Source organism: Rhinatrema bivittatum, chromosome 8, assembly GCF_901001135.1.
Source record: "Rhinatrema bivittatum chromosome 8, aRhiBiv1.1, whole genome shotgun sequence".
NCBI classification, from domain to species: Eukaryota; Metazoa; Chordata; class Amphibia; order Gymnophiona; family Rhinatrematidae; genus Rhinatrema; species Rhinatrema bivittatum.
This window is the reverse complement of record NC_042622.1, coordinates 31,736,829-31,752,242: the sequence shown is the minus strand read 5'-3', so window position 1 is coordinate 31,752,242 and position 15,414 is coordinate 31,736,829. Positions and strand designations below refer to the sequence as shown.

The 15,414-nt window shown below is 44.0% G+C and overlaps 1 protein-coding gene across 1 annotated transcript in view; it reads left to right on the top strand.

Moving 5' to 3' along the window:
- Window positions 1–14,724, top strand: part of ARFGEF2 (ADP ribosylation factor guanine nucleotide exchange factor 2) — a 165,821-nt gene extending 151,097 nt beyond the window's left edge. Inside the window, exons 37-39 of the mRNA XM_029614493.1 lie at window positions 539–677; window positions 2,603–2,720; window positions 14,359–14,724. Of these exons, the coding sequence (XP_029470353.1) occupies window positions 539–677; window positions 2,603–2,720; window positions 14,359–14,535 (434 nt within the window). The 3' untranslated portion in view covers window positions 14,536–14,724. The remainder of the gene's footprint in view (window positions 1–538; window positions 678–2,602; window positions 2,721–14,358) is intronic.
- The last annotated feature ends 690 nt before the right edge of the window (window positions 14,725–15,414 follow it).

The following is a 15,414-nucleotide window of genomic DNA, read 5'->3' as shown; positions in this document are numbered from 1 at the left end:
CATAGTCTTAGGTGTTCCCTATTTAATGAAATAAAAATTGCACTCTTGAGACTGCTCCCTCCCCACCTGTTATTGAACATAGATAGATGAATCCCAGGGTAACCTGGGCCTGGGTTTATTTGAGATACAAAAGGAAAAGAGGACCTTTTATGTTGAAATTTGTTTATTGAAGTAAGAAAAAAAGGCCTTGAAATAGAGAAAAAAAATGCAAAGCGGCACATATTTGACCACCTCTAGTACAACATTAAGATCAGTATATAGGAAAGAGACCTTTTAAAAAGGGGTGGTTATAGTTTCTTCTTTCCTCTCCTTCCTGGCTTTTTTTTTTTTGGGTTTTTTTTTTTTTTTTATTAGTGCAGGCCTCATTCATGCATTAATTGTCCGTCTTGTCTTTGTGCTTTGTACCTACCGCAAAACTGTAATTACCAGTTTACCTAAAACAAAATACAAGAAAATGAAGCTGCCTGCAGTTACATTGACCTGCATAATATTGTTTTATACATGATATGACCTCAAATGCACCATTGTTGATTTAAAGGGTTCAAGGGCAAATCGAAACCAAATCTATTAAAACAAGAGACCAGCAGCCTTGCTTGTTGTCTAAGAATTCTCTTCCGAATGTATATTGATGAAGACCGTAGAGATTCTTGGGAAGATATTCAGCAGAGACTCTTAAAGTAAGGATAGTGCTTTGTACTTTTTGTCTGAACACTTTTTGTATTTCAGCATAATGTAGCATGACCGTATAAGAGCAATTGCCACAGTGGCGTAGTGTTTAGATCACAGTAGGATTCAAGTTGTTCAAACCACCAGCGTTCAGCAATGCCTATAACCTGATTCACAGAAGCTGTGCATTATTTACATCTTAGTTAATAGTATTGCCTCTTAATTATTCAAATTGCTCTTTAAAAGAGTGTGTCTCACGAGCCCGGCGCAGTGATGGCTGGAATGAGTTGTGAGGTCCCTTTCTGTTGGATGGGTACAACAGGGCACAAGCCTCTTTGGTCGCTGTCCCTTTTAATAGTGTGCCCAGAAGTGGATTTCTACTGCTGGCTGTCCCCGCCTCTTGAAGTTTCGTTGTCCCCGATGGAGGGGGTGGATCCCTTGTGCAGTCGCAGGCTGCTGAAGCTTCTCTTTCGCCATATCACACTGCAAGGCTGTGGATTTACGTATGCAGAGGAGGGTGCCCACCCCTAGGTAATCGCCTGCTCTTCCCATCCATAAATCCACCCCTGAGTGTGCCGTCATTTTGAGAAATTGAGCTATTCTGGGTACTCCCACTCTTATATCTCTACACTGGCTCCCGATAAAATCCAGGATAGAATACAAAATGCTATCAATTATACACAAAACAATATATGAAAATCAAACAAATTGGCTAAGTGCATCCATAAAACTACACTCACCAAAGAGAAACCTACGCTCAGCCAACAAAGGGCTTTTAAAAACCCCACCTGCTGGATCCAAGCAACTGATGGGAACTAGAAAGAGAGCCATAACCCTAGGTAGTCCCAAACTCTGGAACGAACTCCCAATCGAACTTAGAACACAGTTAAACTCAAAAACATTCAAAAAAAGAACTTAAAACCTTGCTGTTCACCAAAGCATACCTTAATAACCTTTAATCTGGCAGACAAATCTACCCCCGAATGCAATTAAGATGTATAGTTGGACTTCCGATTCATGTTTAAAAAATCATCATCAGACTGTTACTTAAAGAAGCGACCTAGATAAACAACCATAGGAACTTTTTTGGAAATTTTGTTAAATATCATTCAATATTATCTAAACTACCTACAATGTGTTAAAAAAAAACAAACCAAATGTTATTACTTGAATTTATCTACGTTATGCTTTTTAAGACTAACAACCTAAAGATCCGTTAGCAAATTTGTCACATCAAATCTTTGTAAACCGTTGTGATGGCGAAACCGAACAACGGTTTATAATGCTCGACAAATAAATAAATAAATACTGCGAAGGGCCTCAGTACTAAAATCTGCAGCAGTGTTACATGCCGGAAGGGTCAAGTGGGACCTGGGAGAACTATGCAGGGGCCGCTGCTTGATAGAGACAAGAATAATCCCAAAAAATGCATTTACTTAGGGATGCTCCATATCAGAACCAAGGTGTATTTGCAAAGCGGCATAAGGTACCCAGTAACAGCTTTCCAAATACCATCTAGCCTCTCGCTTTCATAAATCAAACAAATTACTTTTTATTAAAGCAAATAACCTCCGTGGAAGACTTCAGATATCTTTAAAAAAAAAAAAATCATAAGGCAAATAAACCATGGTTTCCATATAAAAGAAGCGACTGAAGTCTCTGAAAGCCAATGTACAGTAACATCCATGCATATGGTCAAAAAATATATTGAAAATGGAGTGTGTACATATTTGCCTATAGATACCAGGAGAGCATGCTAAAGGGGTTAAGTACTATGATACTTGCTTTTTTTCACTAATCCCCCTTTTTTTTTTTTTTTTGTAAGTAAGTTGACTCAAAACAAACAGGGAAATGGGTAGAACAGTAGATTTATTTTATTGGTTTTATGTATTGTTCTGCTTTGTGTGAACTGAAAGAGTTTCCCTTCTTTTATCAGTGTATGCAGTGAAGCCCTTTCCTATTTCATCACAGTGAATTCGGAGAGCCATCGAGAAGCATGGTCCAATCTCCTATTGTTGTTTTTGACAAAAACCCTTAAACTAAGTGATGAAAAGGTAAGACGGAGGAATGTCTGCTGCATTTTATATTGCATAAAAATCAGGGTCCCTGCCAGTTTCCCGTGATCAGGGCAAAACCTAAATGCTGGTCAACAAATAGGTTGTCAGTACAATAAAAAGATACTGCCTTTTATTTTTTGTTGTATGTTAAACTGTATTTCTATGCATTGAAATGGATTAATAAAGCAATGACCCAACTTTATCCATGGGAATGTACTAAGGGTACTGAACAATATATAGATATATAAGCAGGAACACTGGAAAGCTTCACACTTTCACATGTAGTAAATAAGAAATCATCATAAGAAAAGAGCTTTTGAAAATTCACTTAATAGCGGTTGTTTGATACAAGGTCCTATGACCAACTACCTCGGTGTAACTGAGCTCAAAATATAATCATTGGGCTCAGAAAAACATTTTGTCCCATGTGGGTTTTGTTTTGTTTTTTTAAGAATTTCTCCCTTTTGCAAATATATTTTTGGAAAAAAGCACTGAATTTATTTGTGGCCAAACAGGGATCTCTTTCTAACCTCTACTTTTTATCAGGATTCCAAATCTCATTACATTTTTATCAATCTCCTTTGGAAGAGGCAAGCAAGATATTCAAGAAGACCTGGATGATGTCATGCTCCGGGATTGCCATACCTCTGGACTGGGCGGAAAGGCACCTCCGGAGCTGCCGGAGATGGTGTTTTAAAGGCATTCCGAGGTCTTGGGTGGCTCGGGCAGCCGCGGCTCTCTTCACCAGATCCGTTCCTGCTTAGAGCAATAACGGACGCCATTTTGGATTCTATTCGTGTGGCAGCACAAGCCGCGGCGGGGATGGGAATTCTCCTCCGCCTTTATCGCTGCAGTAGGCAGCTTCTGAGGGAGGCAGACCGATTGGAGATGCTATAGGTGCGACAGAAGAGAGCTCTGAGGGGGCTTCAGACTCCTCCTCATCCTCTTTTTTTTTTTTTTTTCTCTGTGTTTATTATGCTTCTGCATAAGTCTTTCAAAGCGGGGAAAGCGGCCAAGAAGCACTCTGGAGGAAGTCCTTATGGGGTCCCTGGGGTCCTAAGCATTACAGCGCCCTGGAGGAAGAGGGGGCAGTGAAGAAGCACTCCTTGCGGTCCGCAGCACCCCGGCCAGCGGAAGTTTCTTCCTCGGAGGCTTCCGACCCAGAGGACTGTGATCCGAGGGACAAGCTTCAACCGGGGGTGGAGCAGAAAGATGACCAGGACCATCCTGCCGTGCATGGCCCCCCAGTTCTTGAAGGAGATGACCCCAAGGTGATCATCCTCTTTCGGAGGGATGAGTTGGGCCAGCTTATTCCCACGGTGTTGGAAGAGTTTGGCATTGCTGCCCTTCCAGAGAACTCCTGGATGGAGTCCATTGATCCCGTCATGGTGGGGTTTTTGTGGTCCATCCCGGTCCTTCCCGTTCCATATTTTAGTTACGGATTTGTTTTGGGAATGGGACACCCCGGATTTGGGTCTGAAAGTCAGCAAAGCGATGGTTAAGCTGTATCCTTTACCAGAGGAAGCCCTAGACCTTCATGTCCCCAAGGTAGTTGCGGCGGTGTCCGCGGTCACCAAAAAGACTACCATTCCAGTGACAGTAGCGACAGCTCTCAGGGATCTCCAGAATCGTAAGCTCGAGATCCAGCTCAAGAACATTTTCGAGGGGTCCACGCTGAGAGTGCGGGCTGCCATGTGCAGCAGTTTCGCCTTGCAGGCAGGTCTTCACTGGGTACAGCTCTTGCAGACCAAAATGTCTCTGTCGGCGTAGGAGGCCACACAAGCAGGGCGCCTAGAGGCTGCAGTAGCTTACAGTGCAGATGCCTTTTATGACCTGCTCCGCACCTCTGCCAGATCTATGGTTTCGGTGGTCTCAGCCCGCAAGCTACTGTGGCTGAGGAACTGGTCTGCAGATGTCTCTTCCAAAGCTCAGCTGGGTTCTTTGCCTTTCAAAGGCAAAGTGCTGTTCGGAAAGGATTTGGAAGACATGATTCAGTCTTTGGGGGAGAACAAAGTTCATTGTCTGCCTGAGGACAGACCCAAGGCGAGAGGTTCCTTCCCTCCTCGGTCTCGGTTCCGGGGGTCTCAGAGGTTCCACTCCTCCAGGTCTTCAGGCTCCTCGTCCAGACAGAGCTCAGGCCGACAGCAGTCCTGGTCCCAGTGCTTTCAGGGGCGTCACTTCAGTAGGGCTGGACACCTCCCCCCCCTCCACCCAAGCTGCAGGGAGAACAAAATCCTCTCAATGAAATGAGGCTGGTCCATTTCTTGGTTCCAGTTATAGGAGGCAGGTTGTCTCAGTTTTACAAGAAAAGGGCCAAAATACTGTCGGACCAGTGGGTTCTCAATGTGATAAGACAAAGCTACGCTTTAGATTTTGCTCCGCGCCTTCGCGGCAGTTTTCTTGTCTCCCCATGCTCCTACGACCAGAAGCGTCAGGCAGTTCGGGACACATTGCAACATCTGCGCGATCAAAGGGCCATTGTACCAGTTCCTCTGGTGGAGCAGCAGAGGGGCCATTATTCCATTTACTTCGTGGTGCCCAAAAAACAAGGCACGTTCCAGCCCATTCTGGACTTAAAAAGGGTCAACCGCTGTCTTTGGGTTCTGAGGTTTCGCATGGAGACCCTGAGGGCGGTCGTGGTGTCAGTGCACAAGGGAGAGTTCCTAGCGTCCCTGGATCTGACCGAAGTGATTTGCACATCGGGATCCGAGCCGACCTGCTTCATGGCCGGCTGCTTCCGGTCAGTCTTCAAGCACATTCTACCTGTTCGCAGGCAACATCATGGGCGGAGTATCAGCAAGTTTCATCACAAGAAATATGTAGGGCAGCTACTTGGAAATCTTTGCACACCTTTACTAGGCATTATCGATTAGATGTCCAGGCCCCCGGCTTTTGTGGGTTTGGTGAAGATGTGATCCAAACGGGACTCTCAAGGTCCCACCCCGTGTAGGAAAGCTCTGGTACATCCCAGGAGTCTGGACTGATCTGGGTACATACAGGGAAAGGAAAATTGGTTCTTACCTGATAATTTTCATTCTTGTAGTACCACGGATCAGTCCAGAGTCCCGTCCTTTTTTAGCGTGGGGATAACGGAGAGTCCGCTCATTCACTGCTTAATTATAGTTTCTGCAGACTACTTTCACAGTTAACAAAGTTTTCACGGGTTCTGCTCCTTCTTGGGATTAGTGACCAGGTAGTGTGTCTTACGGGGTTTTTCCTTCCCTGGTTCCTGCGGGGATAAAATTCGAGTTAAGGGAGTTTATTGGTTATGTTGTCTTTCAAATGTTCTGCTTGGATACACTGTATATTCTATATAAAAAAATTTTTTATCAGGACATCATATTGTATATAAAAATTTGTTCCCAATCACGTGTATATATACCTCCTTTAATTGTGGATACCCTCCTATATATCAGAATCTCCCCTGCCCCCCCCCCCCCCCCCCCCCCGTTTAGATAACCTCTTTCACGTATCCCACTTTGCTAATTTCTTCTTGTATAATCTAATCTGTTATTTGTATGTTCTTAATGTTCCTTATTTAACTATGCAATAATTGTAAAGCCTGTTGCTAAGTTCTGTTCTATGTAAACCGACGAGATGTTCCCAACGTTCGTCGGTATATAAAAGATATTAAATAAATAAATAAATAAATAAAAATAATACTGACAGACTGTGGGTGGCACCTTAGGGTATAGGGCAGAGTCACTCAAAACTTCTCTGTCTCCATCTGCTGGAGGGAGGCAAAACCCAGGAGTCTGGACTGATCCGTGGTATTACAGGAACGAAAATTAGCAGGTAAGAACCAATTTTCCTTTCTGGAGGTCTGTGCATAAGCAGGTCTCGGCCCTTTTTGACCTGGAGGTTCGTTGGTCACGCTCTTTCTGTATTCTAAATAATGATAATGGGGACGAGTCTTTGAATGTAGATAATCTATTTATCTCTAAGTTATGTTTAATTGCCAAAAAATGCCTTTTACTTCACTGGATAAAACCAGCACCCCCAACCGGGAACATGTGGAGATCCTTAATGACAGAACTGTTTCAAATGGAATACGGATCACGGTTTCCCGTCTCTCGCGCAAGAAGTTGATGATCTTCAAAGACATCTGGGGTGTATTTTACCAGTGTCTGCCAGCTAGTGTGCAGAGGCTCTTTCCCTTGGAAATCTAACTATGGGACTCGATGATCAGACTTCTCTGAAACCATCTAGCTTATTGCCTGCATTTACTAAGGTTGCTGTGAATGGTCCAGCTCCTGGGGGGGGGGGGGGGGGTGTTAAAATTTATATAGGAATGCTGCCTTGTTGGTTGCAGATGTATGTCTCTGTTCTTGTTTATGGAATTGGTCGCAGTACTCCTAATAAAGATACTTGGGGAGGGAAGAAGTTTCACCCGACATCTCCTCTGAACTATTAACATCTTTGTCCCCGGTACGATGGGTGGCACCAGTAAACCCAGCTGAGGATAGGCTGTTGGAGTAATTACGAACACAAGAGGTTATCAGCTCATTAGAAAATGGTGATGAATGAGCTGGAGGTAGATTTGATGCTCCTATTAATCATTTGAGAACTGGTGAAGATGTCGAAAATGCTGTTTATCTGTCATCTGCTGGTGAGGAGCTGAGAAGGTTAAAATAATGAAAACTGACCTGGTTAAACCTAAGGAAATTTCATTAGATTCAATCTGGGAAGCTTTACAGGCAGTTAATATCAATGGGGCGGATTTTAAAAGGGTTACACGCGTCGAGCCTATTTTGCATAGGCGTGTATGTCCCGGGGCTTAAAAAGGGGTGGGCTGGGCAGGGGCGGGACCGAGGCCTCCGGCACAGCGGACATGCCGGGGGATCGCATGCCGGCACTCAGCTGGTGCTCGCAACCTATGCCTGCCCAGAGGCAGGCGTAAATAAAAAAAATAAATAAATAAAGGTGGGGGGGGGGGGTTAGGTAGGGCTGGGGGGGGTTAGATAGGTGGAGGGGGGCAGAAGAAATGTTCCCTCTGAGGCCGCTCCAATTTTGGAGCGGCCTCAGAGGGAACGGGGAAAGCCATTAGGGCTCCCCTAGGGCTCGGCTCGCGCAAGGTGCACAAGTGGGCACCCCCTTGCTTGCGCCGTCCCCGGATTTCATAACATGTGCGCGGCTGCGCACGCATGTTATAAAATCAGGCGTGGATACGAAAATCTGGCCCAATATGTTAATCAAATTGTTCCATTCCATGACTTTATTGGGAGGCATGATACTAGAATAGATAAAATAGAAAAAGATGTAAAGCAAACACAGAAATCTATCCAGAAGATAGAGACTGAAATAAAAGAATCAAATACATATATCTCCTTAATTAAAGAAAATCAAATATTATCTTCTAAATTAGAACAACTTGAGAATCAGATTTATTAATTTTCCTAGAGATCGGTTTACATCTCCTACCGCGATCGCCTCCGCCGCTCCTCGATCTGGACTGTAGCTGCAGGCCTGCGCATCCGGCGCTGAAGCCCGTCGGGGCAAGGCTGCACAATTTCAGCACTCACCTCCGAGGCTCCAGCGCCGGCCACGCGGCTAGGCCCTCTGATCCGCCCATCCGAGACGCAGCCTACCAGGAAGGAGACCCTCCCTGACGTCAGCATCTGCGGTAAGCGGGGGATTTAAACCCCAGCCGCTCCGCCTGGCGTCCCTTACCTACCGCGATCGCCTCCGCCGCTCCTCGATCCGGACTGTAGCTGCAGGCCTGCGCATCCGGCGCTGAAGCCCGTCGGGGCAAGGCCGCACAATTTCAGCACTCACCTCCGAGGCTCCAGCGCCGGCCACGCGGCTAGGCTCTCCGATCCGCCCATCCGAGACGCAGCCTACCAGGAAGGAGACCCTCCCTGACGTCAGCATCTGCGGTAAGCGGGGGATTTAAACCCCAGCCGCTCCGCCTGGCGTCCCTTACCTACCGCGATCGCCTCCGCCGCTCCTCGATCCGGACTGTAGCTGCAGGCCTGCGCATCCGGCGCTGAAGCCCGTCGGGGCAAGGCCGCACAATTTCAGCACTCACCTCCGAGGCTCCAGCGCTGGCCACGCGGCTAGGCCCTCCGATCCGCCCATCCGAGACGCAGCCTACCAGGAAGGAGACCCTACCTGACGTTCAGCGACTTCGCTACCACCCTATCAGAGCCGGCCCTGATTAGTTTAAATTCTGAGCTCTGCTAGGCGCCGCGCGCCGAAGGAGCGCGACGCTCCTTAGTGCAGCTCCGCAAGGCAGCTCTCTGTGATACAATCCATTTATTTCATTTTTCTTCGTAACAGTAACTCCCATATTTCCCAAACCACTTTCCAATTTCCCAAACCATATTTCCCAAACCAATCGGCTGTTCCAGCTCTCTCCCACACTAACTCCTCCTGCGATATTTTGTTTTTGAGATTTTCCGCTCCAACCCACACCTTTCCCATTCATCGGCCTCCATTGCGGGCGAACCATGATCTCTCTCACCATCCCAATCATTCATAATAACAGGAGCAACTCAGCAAATTTCCCCTATTCACCATCAATCTTACAAAAGAGATTAACCCCAATCATGATATCACCTCTGAACCAACTTCTAGGTCTCTCTCTTTTCACCCTAACACTATTAAACGCTCAATCCCTCACAAAAAAAACTCACCTTCTCCATGACTACCTCTTGGAGTCCCAACCTGACCTATGTGCCATCACAGAGACCTGGTTAAAAACGGAAGATATTGCCCTAATCAACCAACTTCCGCTTTCGTCATACAATTTCTTCTCTATTCCCAGACCTAAGAAGAGAGGGGGAGGTCTGCTTCTCGCAGCAAACAGAAAACTTAGACTGTCTCTTCAGTGGGCAAATGCATCTCCCCCCCCTGGAACTCGCCATCTTCAAATCTAACAACCTACAAATCGCCCTTACCTATGCCCCTCCCGGCTACCTTGAGTCAGACCCTTCCCCGTTAATAGAGCTCATAGCCAAACATATTAATTCAGACAAACCTGCCATCCTTTTGGGAGATTTCAACCTCCATGTGGATGAGTCCCCACCGTCTTCTAGCTGCGACACATTTCTCAACTCATTGAATGGAATGGGCTTTAAACAAATCATCAACGAACCTACCCACAAAGCAGGACACACCTTGGACCTGATCTTTTTAAATGAGAGCCTCTCCCCCTCAACTGGCACACACTGTACTCCTATCCCCTGGTCCGATCACAAGCTTATCTCCACCACTCTAAAAAATCATCATCCTATCACTTCTCAGTCTCAAAAGACCAAAATCCAGTATAGGAAGCTTTGTAACCCTGACACACTCATCAATCACCTAACTCCGGAGTTAGAACTTCTCGACCTCACTGACGCAGTCTCGGCCACTGCTTCCTGGTCCAAAATCACGACAAAAGTGGCCGACCTCACCTGCCCACTAACTATAAAAACTCTTCATTCAAATAAGGACAACAGAAAACCGTGGTACACACCGGAACTTAAATCTATCAAGAGAGTCCTCAGAAGCAGAGAACACCTTTGGCGCAAAAACCCTTCCTCGACAAGTAACTTGACGGCATACAAAACACTCATGCATCAATACAGGATCGCCATCCTCCGCACCAAAAGAAACTTCTACTCTCAAAAAATCCATCATTTCATCTACGACCCAAAAGCGTTATTTACCCTTATTTCTTCGCTCACCAAACCATCACCTACTGCGGTTCCAGATGATCAAGCCACAAGCAAAGCAGCCGAACTAGCTACTTACTTCAAAATGAAAATTCTAAACCTCGTAGCTCCGTTCACGATCAACAATTCTCCTCTCCCTCCAACCCCTATTACTGCAACCACTCATCCAATTACAAATCTGGAAACCTTCGAACCTACTTCTTCATTGGAGATAGAAATTATTCTCAAAAAGCTCAAACCTGCATCTCACCCTCTGGACGCAATCCCATCCAACCTGCTTCTCTCCATTCCTAGTACTATTTCCAAGCATATTGCAAAAATCATCAATTGTTCGCTCTCACAGGGCCATGTACCAGACCCTCTTAAACTTGCTATCCTAAAACCTCTGCTAAAAAAACCGAATCTCTCCCCAGATGATCCAGCCAACTTCCGCCCTATTGCAAACCTCCCACTCATCGCAAAAATATTGGAAAGAATAGTAAACCAGCAACTCACAGAATTCTTGAACAACAACAAAATCCTCTCCCCACATCAGTTCGGGTTCAGAAAAGCCCGCAACACAGAAACACTCTTAATCACACTTACAGACACCATCCTCACAAGTCTGGATAAAAAACAACCAAGTCTTCTCATTCTCCTCGACCTTTCTGCGGCTTTTGACACTGTGAACCACGCCCATCTTTTAGATCGTCTATCAGACATCGGCATCAAAGGCACCGCCCTAAGCTGGTTCAAGTCATTCCTTCAGAACAGGACCTATAAAGTCAAAATCAACAGTGAAGAATCCATACCTGTCTGCTCTACGTTGGGAGTTCCCCAGGGCTCTTCGCTATCCCCAACCCTCTTCAATATCTACCTCCTCCCTCTCTGCCATCTCCTCACTAGTCTTAATCTAATCTTCTATCTGTACGCAGACGACATACAAATTCTCTTACCAATTACCAAATCATTAAGCAAAACCCTCGAGTTTTGGGACACCTGCCTCAAGTCCATAAACAACCTTCTATCAAGCCTCAACTTGATCCTGAACACAAAAAAGACGGAATATCTACTTATCTCACACGACGGCAATTTCACACAGCTTAACCCACTTCCTGCAACCCTTCCCTCTTTCTCCGCCGAAGTCAGAAATTTAGGAGTCCTCATGGATAAACAACTCAACTTCAAAAGCTTCATCAATAACACCACCAAGGACTGCTTTTTCAAACTCCAAGTCTTAAAACGACTCAGACCTCTCCTCCACTTCCACGACTTCCGTACAGTACTTCAGGCAATCATTTTCTCAAAGATAGACTATTGCAACTCACTTCTGATCGGCCTCCCTGCAAATACTATCAAGCCATTACAGATGGTACAAAATGCCGCTGCCAGGATTCTAACCAGATCCAAAAAATGGGACCACATCACCCCCACTCTGAAGATCCTCCATTGGCTCCCTATCAATTTCAGAATACTGTTCAAAGTTCTAACCATCACCCACAAAGCGATTTCCAACATCACACCTTTGGATCTCAAATTCCCTCTCAGATTGCACTTACCATCCAGGCCGGTAAGAGCAGCATATAAAGACACCCTCCAGGTTCCCTTTCTAAAAACAACTTCAGGATTGAGAGCCCTCTCAGCGTCTGGTCCAAAACACTGGAATTCTCTCCCTCCAGACCTACGGCTAGAACACTGCCCGGTTACTTTTAAGAAAAGACTCAAAACCTGGTTGTTCAATCAGGCCTTTTCCCATTCAGATAATCCTCTGAATTAAATTCCTCCCGTTCCCCAGCAGTATTACACCCTTCCTATTCATTTATATCTCCTTAGTCAAAAAAATTTCATGTCCAGATTTTGCCCCTCTACTTAGCTCCTGTTGCCTTCACTACGGTTCACATACCTATTCCTCACCCCACTAGCCGTTTATTATATTGTACAGTGACACCCTTATATGCCCCTCTGTTCCATGATTTCAATTTGGTGCAATACCTTAGCGTCAACCCCTAGTTTTCTGTTTCTTAGTTCAAGACCTAAGCCTAAGCCTCTGCGACCACGGATGTATTATATTTACTCTCTCTGGGACACTGTTTTCTGTACAAATGTTAAATGTTGTTCTGCTTGTTTGTTGGTTAATAAGATATTTATTATTAGTTCTTTGTAATTGTTCACATTTGAAGCTCTGTTAATGTTCTATGTAATTGCTTTCATTTACCGAAGCACTGTTTTCTGTTCAATGTAAACCGAACTGATTTGTAAACCCTTACAAGAATTTCGGTATATAAAACTGTTAAATAAATAAAATATATGTTGGATATATTGAAAATCCCGGAGCAGGCCATTCCTATTATATCTAGGGTATTTTATATCCCTCCTTATAAAAGGAGAGATATAGTAAATCAGAATGAGGTACAGAAATTGGTTCTAATAGAACCATCATTGTTAAACCTTACAGAAATATTAGAGACTTCACAGGAGAAAACGATTACTCCTGCTACTCTTGTAGTATCATTTCTCCTAGAATCTGATAAACAATTGGTTTTAAAAATGTTTTTCAGAAATAGCTCTGCTCTCTTCTTAAATCTGAAAGTAAGCGTTTTCCCGGATTTTTCCAGGGCAACGCAAAAAAGAAGGAAATTATCCCTCTCTTTAAAAACCAGAGTGACAGAACTAGGTGCAATGTATCTTCTCAAATTCCCATGTTAAGTGCATTGTGAAATGGCAAGGTCTAACACATATTTTCTATGCTCCAGATCAATTAGTTACTTTTTTGTCAAATAAGAAAAGATTGCCGTCCAGTTCTTCGCCAATTGGGACAGAGCAGCAAAGTTAAGGCATTGGTCCCGAAAAGAATAAATTTCTCTCTCCAAAGTAGGTAATTTTCCTCTAAATTAGTTATACAAACATTTTCCTACAGATGAGGAAATAGGTCCTGAGTGAGGACTATAAATATGAGAGATTTATGTAATATTAGAGTTATAATTGTTGTTATGCAGTGCCTTTATAAAACTGATGAAGGAAATTATTAGTATGTTATGATGTAGAGACATAAGAGTAAAGTAGGAATAAAATTACAAGGAGAAAAGTGTAATGAAATCTCTCTATGTATTTTAATTCAAGATATTAATGCTTGTAAATTCAAGATGTGAAAATTGATAAAAAATAAATAAATAAAAGATATTGGGGGGGGGGGGGAGCACTGAAATTAAAGACCCTCGTCTTGTTGAATGATAGAAAGGTCCTTTTTTTCTTTTTGCCCTGTAACACCCGCCACGTGACGGGTTTCTTTTTGAAATCGTCCTCAGGGTCATAGGTCCTTGCACCAAACGGCCGCTATTAAGTGAATTTCCAAAAGCTTTTTTCTTATGATGGTCTCTAGTTTACCAAAGGGCTAATTTTTAAAAGCCCTGAGCGTGAAGATTCCAAGAAATACGCACACAGCTGGGCCGCGCACACGTCGCGTGGTTTTTAAATGGCCCACAAGCCACGCGCGTATCTCCCCGTAGGCGCGTGGCTTGTGGATTGAGATCGGATTGAGCGGGATCGATCCGACCAGCACGCGCAGACTGCCGCTGCTCCAGAGAGCAGCTAAGTTTTAAAACCCAAAAATGTTAGGTTAGTTAGCGGGGTTTTAGGGGTCGGAGTTAGTAGTGGAAAAGGCAGGCAGAGAAGGTAGGGGATTTAGGAATTTCCCTCCCAGGGCCTATCGCGTCGCACGCATATTATAAAATCTCCCCATTACGCGCACAATTCGGCATTCGCATGCACATGCACGCACCGATATAAAATCAAGCATGCCTGTGTGCGCGGGTAGCAGATTTTATAACATGCGTGTGTCGATGCGTCCATGTGCATGCGCACATAGATGCCTGAACGCAGATTTTAAAGTTACCCTCTAAATGTGCAAATGTGAAGTTTCCCAGTGTTTCTAGTAAGATAAAGAGCAAATCTTTTGTGTGAATCTGCCTTTTCTTACTGCTGTCTGTTTCTCCTCAAAGTTTAAAGCACATGCATCGAAGTATTACCCCCAGCTCTGTGAAACGATGCAGTTTGACTTGATTCCTGAGCTCCGTGTGGTTCTGAGGAAGTTTTTCTTACGCATTGGTGCAGTCTTCCACATCTGGACGCCGGAGGAGAAGCTGCAGACCCTCGGACCGCGTTCTTCCACACAGTAGCAAGCCTGAGTCCAGTCTGACCATGAACATAAAGCTTTATTCATGCGACAGTTGCTAAACCTACTCCAGAGTGGAGAGAGGCAAAAAAAAAAATAAATAACAACTTTGGTGCTTTACTCAAAAACAACAGCAACAAAAAAAAAAAACCAAAAAAAAAAAAACCCACAAATTTCTATTCTGAGAATGCCATGTTGAAATATTTATTCTGGCAAATTGTAAAGCTCCTTAGAAAAACCAGTTCACTACAATATATTCAGAGTAATTTATTTAAATTGTTGCAAGGAATTAGAAGATAACAGAGATTTTTTTTTTGTCTAAGTTCATTACACTTTTATTTCAGATGACAATGAAATTCTGGCTTGTCTTATTGCAGCTGTTTGGTTGTATGTGTCAGTATATCTATATGTATAGATATATGGTGAGAAAGCTATAAATAATCTATTTCACACTCATTAAACCTCCGCCCCTCGACCATTATAAATGCATAACCAGGAGTCAATAGTATCCTTGGAATTTTGAACATACCTGTATAGGCTTCTGATGTTGCAATATGTTAATAAAATATATTCCAAGGCTTCAGTGCCACCTATGTTAATTTTGCTGGAATTTTTTTTTCCTGTAAGTCTGCAGTTGGCTGTGAACAGTTTGGGGATTTAATGTATCATAGCTGTAGATGGAAAGGATTTTTCTCACACGTTTGTGGAGAGATTTTGTATGGTTAAAGTCATACTTTCCTGCTAGCAGTAAGCTTTAGATAAAGGTTTTATTTTACAAAGAAGGCAGAGTTATAACTTTTACCCCTTCTCCCATCATGATTCTGTATATGTATATATATTATATATATAGATATATAAAAAATTTTAGCAATTCTTCTGAAAG